Source organism: Hydra vulgaris, chromosome 10, assembly GCF_038396675.1.
Source record: "Hydra vulgaris chromosome 10, alternate assembly HydraT2T_AEP".
Taxonomy (NCBI): Eukaryota; Metazoa; Cnidaria; class Hydrozoa; order Anthoathecata; family Hydridae; genus Hydra; species Hydra vulgaris.
The window spans coordinates 23,020,528-23,034,079 of NC_088929.1; the positions used below are offsets into that span (position 1 = coordinate 23,020,528).

Sequence of the window (13,552 nt, forward strand, 5' to 3'; positions counted from 1 at the left end):
CATTAGAAAAAAACAATGTTAAAGAAAAGTTGAACTCTGGTTTAAATAATTTTAATATATCTCCTATAAGATTAAACAGCATTCGAAGCATTAACACTTGAGGAGGCCATCTGCAAAGCACGCAAAACAAGTCATAAAAATAAAATTTTGAGTTAATTCCATTTCCACATTCTATACACTGAAATCTGTCATCTGTTTTTTGTCACAGTTTTTTGTCACTTTCTCAAAATCAATTTTGTCAGACTAAATGTGTTTTGCAAATGGGCTCCTTGCTTATCTCTCTTGCAAAAAAAAATTAAAAGCAATTTTATTAAAACCAGTTACAAAAAAAAGTTTAAAAAACAAAATTTTATTTGAATCATTACAAAATTGGCAGATTTTTATCCCAATGGTGAGTTTACAATGGCAGGTAAAATTGATTGCATTAGTAAACCTAGCATATGCAAAAATCCCTTCTATTGGATCTCAGTTAATAATGTATAATTCTCCATTGAAGCATTTACTACCATGAATGGAGTTGTGTTCACTTTGTAAGAATACTTAGAAGAAATTATTACCAATTTAGTAATTATTTTTATATATTATTTAAAATTTCTTTTAAAAAAAATTTGTTTGTAAAATCATTTATTCCAGAACACCTTATTTGAGCTTTATTAAGAATCAAAACCTTTTTGCAAATGCTTTTTATTTTCTCTTCAATATACAAATTTTTTTGTTTTGTTGTTTTGATACATATGTAAGAACATTCGAAAAGTAATAATGCTTATCAAATCCACAATTTATTGCAATAATGAAGGGCAATATAATTAAAAAATAAAGTAAAATTAATTAAAAAAAACAAACAATTATAATTATCAAAAGCGTTTTTCATTTTTTCTTTCGAACTGTTTTCAATTGTTCTTTTGACCTAAAACTTTTTAGGGGGCAAAGATTGCTATGTGGTAAACTTTAATAAATGTATACAAAACCACTATGAATAGAATGTTCAAAATTTCAGCTTTTTTTGGTGACATGGTCTCATAAATTGACATGAAATTACCACATTTGTTTGGACAAAAATCTATGATTATATAAAATAGGTATAAAAATAGATATAAAATATTTAAACTTTTATCTATCTAATGTATGTAAATTAAATGTATAATTACTTAGGTCACTGATTCCCTGATTATGTAACACATTAGAAGTTAATTATAATAATAAAAATAAATTATTTTTACATGCTTTAATTAATTAATCAATTAGTTTTAACGTTGTCATCCGTGAAACATTTTAACGTCATTAACCGATGAAACATTTTAACGTCGCCATCCAGTGAAACATTTTAATATCAGTTTAGACATAATTAAAAAAAAAAATTAAAACTTTCTTTTCAAAAGATAAATAATTATTTATTTAGTTACAAATATATAACTATATATTTGTATGATTCTAAATGAATATATTTAATCTTAATTTTAAGTTGTTTTTAAACAGTTTTTATTGTCCAAATTTAAAAGTTTTATAAAAAATAAATAAATATAAAAAATGATTAAAGTTAAATTATAAATTTTCTAAACTTATACTTATAGAAAATTAGTTTTTTTTTTTACTTTATTTATAAATATATTATAATTTTTGATATGATAATAATTAATTGATATTTATTAATTGGTATTTGTAAGTTGAAATAGTACATAAAAATTACATTAGTTTTTTTATATAATATTATTTGATATAATAAAATGATATCATATCAAAAATTACCATCATTCATAATTTAATTTTAATGTGGAACTTATTTCCAATCATCAACAACACTAAAAAATGAACATTTAAAATAATTAAGTAGTAAAAAGTTGATTTTTTTTTTAAATTAAAATAAATTGTTGTAAAATTAAGTTTTCTGATAAATAATTTTTTATTGTAAGAATATAATTACTTTAATTAAAACTTTAAATGTCTCTAATTCTATTTTAAAGGTTTTTGCATCTTTTTTCATCTTAATCAGAATTGGTAGTATTTTATTCATTTGGCCTCCTCTGTTGTGCAGAGAGTTTTTGCCTATTTAATTTTTTTGTTGTGTTACGTATTTTGTCACTATTTTTAAATTTTATATATTAATGTCATTTTATCATTAATATAGTATCATGTGTTGTCATGATATATTTTTTTTATTCAGATATTCTTTTAGATGTTTAACTGTATTATTGTTTAAATGAATTAAACCAATGGTAACAATGTAAATCTTTCTGCCTCCACTTTTCTTCCACAGCAATTGGCGGCCTCCAAATATATATTTTTGGCCATAAAATGTTTCGGATTCTGCCCCCAGTGGCTTCCACTATTCTATTGGAATCCGCAGAGTTTCTTTTTTTTTGAGGCTAAATATTTTAGAGACTGAAACCAATAGTAAGGCAGAACCCATTGGTCACTGCCTCCAGAAGAGATTTTGGAGGGAAAATGATTTGGGGTTTGCCTCCAGTAGCTTCTGCCTCCCAACTGACTGCAACTGTCAAATTGAAGGGATAATTTTTGCGTCTGACTGGCGGAAGTAATGAAAATATAAATAAAACATTTTCACATTTGTTTTTTATTTAATGAGCAATTTAAATATTAATTATGTGCAAATACTGAAAATTGAACATCAAAGTTGTGTTTTATATGATTTATTGGCAAACTTTTGACTATTTAATTAAAATTATAATTTTATCAGAGTGGTTTTTATCGAATAAAATTAAATTAAATCCCTCAAAAAAACTATTGAATAAATTAGTACTTTCATGTTCAAAATGGATGTTAAAAATTGGAAATTTTATTTTTATGTCTCAGACAAAAGAATCATTAAAAAAAATTATAATAAATAATAAAAATTTTTTTTATCAGAATTTGTTATTTTGTTGCCATCATGCTAAAACTCTCTTAATTTGATGACCATAACATTATATTCTGAACCATTAGATATTGTAAAAAAATTGAAAAATACAACATTCTTTTCATTAAGAATTAAAAAAATTAATTTACTTTGATGTCAGCTTGAACTAAATTTTTTTTAATAAAATTTTTTGCAATAGAATAAAAAATGAAAAATGTGCCTAGTCAAGCCAAATAAGATTGGTATGATTTTTTTGCTTATGTTCTGATATGAGATTTTTCACTACATTTTTTACTAATAATAAATTTATACTCCTCAGTAAAAAAATTTTGTATTAAATTTTTATTCAATATTAAAAATCTTGTATTAAATTTTTTTTGGCATGAGCTATATACTCCTCGTGTAAAATTGTATTTTGTGACTCGGTTTTATTTTGTCAATACTATTGGCTCAATAGTATTAACAAAATACAACCTGATCACAAAAAAGATTTTTGACATCAGGTTTTAACCAACCACAACCCTTAAAATGTTGAAAAGTGTTAACAAATGTTTTTCAAATTAAATAATTGTTATAAATATTTTGATATACCAGTTACAAACTGTGTCATGTATACAATTAATATATAATGACAATGTTATTATATACCTTTGATAGCTCAGCGGTTTAGTGCGCTGTTCTCAGTGTCGTTTTTGAGGGTTCGAATCCACCCTAAAATTTTAAAGTTTTCTAGTATTATATTAAATATAGATATACATCTATATTTTGTTTTATTATATTTAAATGTATTATTTTACTTTGTGCACTATTTTACTTTAAATTTATTATTTTTAAATTTTTATATTTAAATGCATATAATATTATATTTAAATGTATTAATTTATTAGTAATATGGAAAAAATCATAAATGTCTTTAAATTATTAATTTATTTTTACAGTTTTTTTCAAGTTGTGGAGAAATAAAAAGTGTAACAATTGCTAAAAAGCAAGATCCAAAAAATCCTTCAGCTATGTTATCAATGGGATATGGTTTTATTGAATACAAAAAAATAGAAAGTGTTGAAAAAGCTTTAAAGCTACTTCAGGTAATTTTATTAAAATTAATTTTTTTTGTATCTTGTATTTTTAAAAATGGCAGTTTTCTATTTTGTAAAAATATGAAAGTGGAAGTATGGTTAGAATTCTAAAATTTTGATTAAACATTGATTTTTTTATATAATATTAAAAGATTGAATAAATGTTCCATATCGAGGTCATGTTTAACGTATCAAAAAAAAAATTATTTTTCAAATAAATATTTAAAATCAATTAGAAAACCTCTAAAAAATTCCAACAACTTAAGTTTTTCTTCTCTTTATCATGATCACTTAAACCTTATATTTTGCTCGATTTTTTTTCTGACATCGTTTTAATTTATCTGTTGAATTTTTTGCTATAGGTTTAATTTATTGACCATCTCTTTGTTTAAAATATGGTATACTGTTTTTAATGGAATTATACTTAATTCTAAATAAACAATAAGTATACCAAACTAGTTATCTCCACATACATGTCTTTTAGACACCATTTTAAAATTAAAGTGAAGTTATAACTTTTTTATCTGGAACATTAATTATTGATTTTAAAAAACTTAAAAACAACGTGATTTAATTTAAATATTAAACCAATCAGGTGTATAAACACTAACAATAAAATTCACTATTATTCCTAAATTCTCTAGGGTTTGCCAGTATGCCCATAATTAGATACCTGAGATAAATCAACGTATAACCTAAATATATCTTAATAAAGTTTATTGATTTCAATCTCAGTTGCTTTGTTAAGCATTTTTCTCAGTGGTTCAGACCATCTATTATAGGAAAGTAAATGTTCAATTAAATGCCTTAACCCTAATTCACCAGTGTGTAGATCACTAACAATACAAACTAAATTTCTATTTTTATTTTTTCCACCCATTGTATGACTCCACCTGCTCATCCAGTATTTACATTTGTGCTATTTTCTACAATAGCTATGATATGTTGATTTTGATTTTTACTGTTTAACCAATCAACTAACTGATATGCAATAATTTCAGCTTTTTTTATTATTGGTTGTATTTGGAAAAAAATAAAAAGGATAGTTACCACCACAGAAAATTTCTTTCATTTACTTCTATAAACATTTATTGTTGCATCTACTTTCCTGTCAAAAAAAAGACATGAAATCTGATTTTTTTGTAGGCCTACTATTCAAACTAATTGTCTAACTATGCTAATTTTTCTTGAGTCATTTTGACCTGGTTATGATCTATATTAAAATAGCAATCACTCTCGCTTATAAGTTATGCACCTATCAACGTAGCTGTGACAAAATCTATTTAGCACTAGAGGCCTTTCAATGTTTCATCAGTATTGCTAGTTTAAGTGCTGTTATGCAAAAAAAAAAATGTTTTTTAAAAAACCATTAAAAATTGCTATTCAAAAAAACTATTTATAATACATAATTAAAAAAAAAAAAATAATACAAAGGAAATAATAAAAATACACTAAAGTTTACAGTTAACATTCATTACACAAAAGGTTTTGTACAACAAAGGACAGGATATTAATATAAGTTAGATTAGAACAATTCAATACCTCTGTGCCTAACTTGTTTGTTTAACTCAGGGTTCTGCCATTTTATATAAAGACTTTCTTTAATTTTTAATTCAGTTTCCCTATTGGCAGAATCCAGAATGGTAAAACATTCTGCAGTTACTTTATTAAAACAATCAATGTTGGATTTAATATGTTGAAATATATGTGATTTTTTATCTTTCTTAAAATGTTCATCAATACGTTGAGAAATGCGTCGGACAGTTTGCTCTATGTAACAAACATTACAGTTTGCACAATTAAATTTATAAACAACGTTAGATTTTAAATTTCTGGGAATAATATCTTTTAATGAAAAAAACTGTTGAATTTTAGTAGAAGTAAATGCCATTTTATAATAAATTTCTCTTTGCAAAACAGCTTTATTAACTCTGATATTTTGTTTTGAACGTTTAAAGATTGTTTACCAATATAGGGTAATTTAAAATATTAACATTCTATTTTCAAAAGGTTTAGAGTGTTTAAGATCCAAATATTTTTTTAAGGAATTATATATTAATTTATTAGTATATTGATTCTTAAGTAAAGTTATTTTAGTTGACTCAATACTTTCATGAAATCCTGCCCAGGTGTTATTTATTTTAAATGGACGGTCAATAAGAGTTTTAAATAGCCCCAATTTGTATTGAAATTAAAAACTAAAGTAATTAGTCAATAGTAAAAGTAAAAGTTTCTTTATGGTATATACTTATCTATATATATAGTTATCAGGTTAATTTGGTTTTCAATACAAACATCAAGAAAAGGTAACTTACCATTTTAGTCAAGTTGTGAATTTTATACTGGTCAATTTAAACTGATGATGAACTTTGTAAGTTCGAAACATGTATTTTAAACTAAAAAGTGTTTTTTATTACACTAAAATAATGTAAATATATATATATATATACATATATATATATATATATATATATATATATATATATATATATATATATATATATATATATATATATATATATATATATATGTATATGTACATGTGTATGTATATATATATATAAAAATATATATATAAATATATATATGTATATATATATATACATATATATATATATATATACATATATATATATATATATATATATTTATATATATATATATATATATATATATATATATATATATATATATATATATATATATATATATATATAAATTATGTTAATGTATTCTACAAATAGAGTGTTCAATGTTCTTCAAGAACAGAGCAATTATTATTAAAAAAGCTTATCTAATTTTTAGTTGTCTTCAACAGCGTGTTTTTCCATCAGAAGCTTTATCAGGAAGAATGTCTAAACATCAAAAAGTTCAAATTATAGAAAAATTATTTCACAGGAAGTTGGGAGTTGTTATAATTAATTATGTAATAACTGTAGTATTTTGCAACCAGGAAGTTGCATCAACTACATTGCATAATTTAAAAATCATGAAAAGAATTCTTTAGAATTAGGATAATTTTAGTCTGGTCATTTGTTTTTATAATTTTTTAATAGAAACTTATTTTCATGTCTGCATTTAAAAATTAATTCAGATTTTCTTGATCTAAATGGGTAATAATTTAAAATTTTTCTTGTAGACATAGTATACATTTTTTGGAAATGTTATTATAGGTAGGCGCAGTTTTTAGAATAGACCAGTTTAATTTAAAATTAATATATTTCTTCTTTCAGTAGCCAAATATATTTTGATAGCATAGTCTCTTTTGAGTATTTTTTATGTTTAAAAGATTGTTTGTGGTTGGCATAACATTTTTTCTATTTGCCCTCGTTTAAGCCAATATAGTGTTTATCAGAGTTGTTTTGCGAGGAAACAATATATTTGTAAATAATATTTTTTGATAAGCAATTGCCATTTATAGGGCAGTCAATTTTTTGCTTGCAGTTATAATTTTCATTATTTTTTTCTTTGGGAAATTCATTTTTTATTAATCAATGCAAAATTATGGCCTTTTATAATTCTTTCAATATTTTTTGTATAGCTATAGCTTACCTTATTAGTGTTTCTGTTAAAAATTTTGTGCAATTTATTAGAGTTAGGGAAATGTCAACTAATTTTAAAAACGCTTTTCCAATATTTGTTGAAACATTTTTGCTGTACGGAGGGTTGAACCAAGTTATATTTCTATTTCTGTTTCGGTTTTTTGCAATTTTTGTTTCAAATTTTAGCTCGAAATTTTTAAATCCCCTTTTTTTAAGGGCATCTTTATACACTCATTTGGAAAATTTAAGAATATTTTCATTAGAAGAGTTTTGATTTAGTCTATTGTAAATTGAAATAGGAATTTATTTTAAAATTTGAGGGGAATGATTTGAAAATATATTAACATACGATAATTTATCATTAGGTTTTTTAAAAGGCCTATAAGAATTTTCCGAGAGGTTAAATGTGACATCAAAAAAATTCACAATTTTTAAATTAACGTTGATTTCAATTTGGAAGACAAGGTTTTTCAAAATTTGTAGAATATTTTTTCTGATTTTGTCAAGTTGAGGCCCTGATTTTTTTTTGCATTATAATTAAACCATCATCACGATACAATCCTAATTGATTAAAAAGAACTATTTTGGCTAGGGAATTTAAAATATATAAGCCTATAAATTCGCAAATTTCTGCTCCGTCGTAACTTCCAATTGTTACATCAAAGCACTTGTGCGCGGTTTTTTTCTTCCACGTCTTGTTATTAAAATAGAGTAATGTTTTTCTGCAATAATTAATTAGACGAATAGTGTAATTTCAGTGTGGATTTTTCCAAATTCTATTGTTTTATCTAAAATTTTGGCTGTAATTGAGGGGTAAAAATCATTAATATCAAATTGTATAAATGTGCATTCATTTTTATTAGTAATTTTAGAAAACCAATTTATAACATCAGTGGTATTTTTCCACTGTTGCAAATGTAATTTTTTTTGGATAATATTATTTATTTCATCTAATTTAATTTTACTAACGTGCCCTAGTTCACTTTTTGAAGGTACTAGTAGCCTACAAGGGAGTTTATTTTGATAATTTGGTTTGTGATCTTTTAACGTGATAAATGCTTGCACTGATGCCACTGATTTAATTCTAGCTTCTAAATTTATTGTTTTAGCAATGTTTTGGCCTTCTAAATTAATTGAATTTTCTAAGTTTTTTGGGGCTTTTGCGTAATTATTAGAAATTTTATTGCGCAGTAATTTATAGTGATTGTCTTATACAATTTAGTATATGTTTTTTGTTTTATCAGCAAAAACTATAATATTAGGGTTTGATTTTATATTATTAATGTCTAATTTGAGTTCCTTTTGGAAATCATTGTTAATATTTTAAAATTTTATTGTTTTAATCAAGTGTAATAAATTGTTTTCAAAGTTTTCTAGGTTTGGAATAAATGGTGGGGCTTTTTTTTGTTTCGAATCCAACATTTTTTTTTTGGTTATTTTTAATTATAGGATTTTTATTGTTTTCAGACTCAAAAAAATGGGCATTCCAATGAATTCTTTTAATAGAGTGTTCTATTTTTCAATTAAAGAAATAGTATAACTTTTTTTGTCTGGGATTGGGATATTTTTTAGGGAATAATTGTTAGTTTCCATGTTTATGTTATGTAAAATACAATTAAGAGTGCTCAACAAACATAAACCTGGAGCTAATTATATAAATTATGTCTGTGTATTCTACAAATAGAGTGCTCAACGTTCTTAAAGAACAGAGCAATAATAATATTATTAGAGTTCTTAAAGAACAGAGCAATAATAAATTAGTAAAACTTATCTAGTTTTGATAAAACTCATCTAGTTTTTTCTTCAACAATTTGTTTCTCCATCAATAGATCTGATGAGAAAAAAATTGTTGCTTCTCATCAGCTTCCTGATGAACCTACTGAATGGGAAACAAATTGTTTAAGAAAAAAACTAAATAAGTGTTTTCACTAGTTTATATATATATATATATATATATATATATATATATATATATATATATATATATATATATATATATATATATATATATATATATATATATATATACACTGCGACCATTTTCTATAGGTGCATGTGGATTATGTCTCAAAAACGTACTTAACTTTATTTTTATAGTGTATTGCAATAAATTATAAATAAAGTATCAAAAAATAATGAAAATTATCAAAAAATAACATCAAATTTGAAAAAAGGTCAATTATAAATGAATTAAATTCAAAAGATAGCTGACTATTTTCTATAGACGTAGTTCACATTTTTTAACAAAACTATCAAAAAAAATGTTTTTATCACATTTTTAGTACTAGATTGGACCTCTTTGTGCCCAATTACTTGATAAATTTGTTTTGGCATACTTCCCACCAAGTTTTCCAGCATTTTTTGCTTCATATCGTCCCAGCATTCTGATACTGCTACTTTTAGCTCTGCCACAGAGTTATATTGCTTCTGGTCAGTATAGATATGTCTTACACTGATTCCCCAACTGTTTTCAACAGTATTCAAATCTGGACTGGGAGTAGGTCATCACATTTGCTCAATTTTTTTAGCTTCAAACCAAGCTTTAGTCTTGTTACTAGTGTGAATGCTGGCGTTGTCTTGTTGAAAAACAAACTTTTTGCGTCGATATTTGTTTTTAAATGGAATCAAACATAATTTTAGCACATCAATGTATTCTGAACTTTTCATTTTGCAAGATGTAAATGCTAAATTTAACTTTCCTGTTGCACAAAACCCAAGCCAAACCATCAAAGATCCACCACCGAAATTCCTTGTCGAAAAATATTTGGGTTCTCTCCTCAAATCACGCCAATAGCTACTAAGACCATCAGGCTCATCAAGATTAAACTTTTTCTCTTCCGAAAAAATCACCTAGTATTGAAAAAAAAAAAATTCAGCTATTTTGACATCTTACGTATTCATGAGAATTTAATCTAAATTTTCTTACTTGTTCCCGATCGCGTGCCATGTTTTCGCGGGCGAATTCTATCCGTTTTTGTTTATGAACGGGCTTCAAACTTGGTGCTTTATTCATTTTTGATTGTACAATGCGTGGGCTGTCTTTAAGAACTTTCCTAATCGTCTCCTTGCAAACATTTAAACCCAAATCTGACTTCATTGTTTTCAAATTTTTTGATGAATTTGATGCGAGTTGAACAATTCTATATTTTTCACGGCCTGAAAAACATAGAATTGTTCATGACCTTAGATTTCTTTGGTTTCCTTTTGATTGTTGCATAATCTGTTAGATTTTTAAAGAAATTACGGATAACGTGGTCTGATCTCTTCAATTTTCTAGCAATTTTTTGATTTGCAACTTTTTCTCGATGATAAGCCAATATTTTACCTTTTTCAATATCGGTAAGGACCTTTCCTTTCGGCATTTGGTTAAGTTCAACTTAATTTCGACTCACAAAATAAAAAATACTACAGAATATAAGAAATTTGCGTCAAAACTCGTAAAAACTTTGGTGCGTCTATAGAAAATCGCCACGTGAATATTTAAAATTTAATTATTCTAATACAATCAAGACAATTAATAATCAGATGCATAATGGATCATTGTTTTCTTACATATACTTATTCAAAAGTACCGTTAGAACAATTTTATTACCACTGTAATGCTGTAAATCCGCTAAATTCTATATGCGTCTATAAAAAATGGTCGCAGTGTATATATATATATATAAAATATGTCAGGTCAGGTTATCCTGCTACTGGTAACATGTAACCCAGTACAATCTGCTTCATGTCCTGCTGCCTTGTAGGATACGTCCTATTTAGGCAAAGGCTAGGAGATGCCAACTCCGACTTGAAACACCCCCGGCTCTTGGTTGAATAAAGGCTAGAGATGGTGTCTCGATAGAAATACTCATTTTGGGCAGATGTAAAATGCTATTGCCTTTCTCTTTGTTCTACATCGCTCTCCTTCATCTCAAGACTGCACTCTTTTTGATGTTATTTCTGATCAAATTGACCAAGCCCTCTCTCTTTATCCATCAGTTAATATTGCTGTTGTCAGTGACTTTAATGCTCATCACACTGAATGGCTTGGCTCTAGTGTCAGTGGCTCTGCAGGCATTAAAGCCCACAACTTATACCTTTCTCAATCCCTAACTCAAGTAGTCAACTTTCCAACTCACTTTCCAGACAACCCGAATCATTTACCTTCTCTACTCGACTTATGTCTTGTTTCTGATCCTAGTCAGTGCTCAGTTTCTCCAAATTCACCCTGATCACAGTTTGATCTCTCTAAAACTCATCTCATTCTTCTTCATTATCTGAGCCCTATCATCGCACCTCTTACAACTACCTTAAAGCTGTCCGGGACTCTTTCCGTGATTTTCTTCATGATGGCCCTTGGATAGACATTGTGTCAACAAATGTGCTTGTTACATAACTTCGTGGATTCAGGCTGGGATGGAATCTTTTATTCCCTCTCGGCGATTCCAGGTCAAGCCTCACTCTTCTCCATGGTTTTCCTCACATTGTGCTTCTGCAATTGCCAATCGAAACCATTACATCCATATCTATCAGCAAAAAAATTCTCCAGAAAACAGAAGTCTGTTTATTACTGCTAGAAACCATTGTAAAAAGGTTTTGTCTAACACCAAAGCCCACTATACTCAGGTCATGAAATCTCGTATTTCATCTCAAAAAATAGGCTCTCGTGACTTCTGGAGAATCTTTACTAGTACCAATAATAAGGGCAAATCTGTAATTCCACCACTCTTGTATGGTTCAGACATCACCTCATCTAAAGACAAAGACTTCACCTCACCTAAAGACAAAGCTGAATTGTTTGCTGAGAATTTTTCATCAATATCATCTCTTGATTCCACTAGTTGCGTTCTACCTGATAAAGCCAACAAACAGGTTGATCCATTGCTTGACATTCGTATCACTCCAGCTTCTGTATCTAAAGTGGTTTCCTGCTTTGACTCTTGACAGCTTGTAACCTGGACAACATACCTGTTATAGTCTTGCAGAAATGTTCTCCGGAGCTGTCCACTATACTTTCAAAACTATTCAACAAGTGTTTATCAGAGTCTTATTTTCCAGCCTGGTGGAAAGCGGCATCTGTTATCCTCATATTTAAAAATTCTGGAGAGCAATCAGATTTGTATAACTACTGTCCCATAAGTCTTCTTCCTATCATAAGCAAGGTTTTTGAATCTTTAATTAACAAACACTTAATCTCTCATCTTGAATCTAATAACTTACTTTCTGATCATCAATATGGATTTCAATCGCTCTTGACATTTCAAAAGCTTTTGATAAAGTTTGGCATGCTAGTCTTCTCCATAAGCTTTCTTCTTATGGTTTATCTGGTAACATCTTTAAGATTATTGAATCCTTCTTTTCCAAATGTAGTATAAAGTTGTCCTTGATGGACAACACTCTTCTTCTTATTCTGTAACTTCAGTGGTTCCTCAATGTTTAATCCTTGGCCCTATACTCTTTTTAATTTAATTATTTTCATCCAGATATTCTAACATATAAGGTGGCATTGTTTGCTGATGATACTATATTTATTCTTGTCGTGGTAAGAAGCCCACACTCTCTGATTGCTTGGAGGGGACATTTGAGCTTTAAAAGGATCTCACTTCTGCCTCAGGTGAACAGATATAGACTGGTGAAATGTATTGCTGATGGACGAATCCAAATTTCTTGTTTTTGGAACAAAGCAACAGGTCTATGTGCGCTGAACAGCTTCTGAAAAATTTCATCCACAGTGTATACAGCCTGCTGTCAAACATGGTGGAGATTCAGTAATGGTGTGGGGCTGTTTTGCTTTTAATCAGGTTGGTTATCTCGTGAAAATAAATGGAATTCTTGATAAGAACGGATATCATAAGGTATTATGTAGACATGCAGTGCCTTGTGGAAAGCGTCTAATTGGCCACGGGTTCACCATGCAACAGGATAATGACCCAAAACACACAGCTAAATACTGTCCAAACTATTTGCAAAAAAAAGAAGCTCTCGGAGAACTCAAAACTATGACATGGCCCCCACAATCCCCTGATCTCAGCCCAATAGAGTTACAATGGGAACAACTGGATTGTGAGGTAAGAAAATAGTGTCCTATCAACATCATC

General features: G+C 27.3%; 1 protein-coding gene across 1 annotated transcript in view; it reads left to right on the forward strand.

Moving 5' to 3' along the window:
* Positions 1-13,552, forward strand: part of LOC100215356 (probable RNA-binding protein 19) — a 100,821-nt gene that overhangs the window by 56,393 nt on the left and 30,876 nt on the right. Inside the window, exon 11 of the mRNA XM_065807542.1 lies at positions 3,793-3,939. Within this exon, the coding sequence (XP_065663614.1) occupies positions 3,793-3,939 (147 nt within the window). The remainder of the gene's footprint in view (positions 1-3,792; positions 3,940-13,552) is intronic.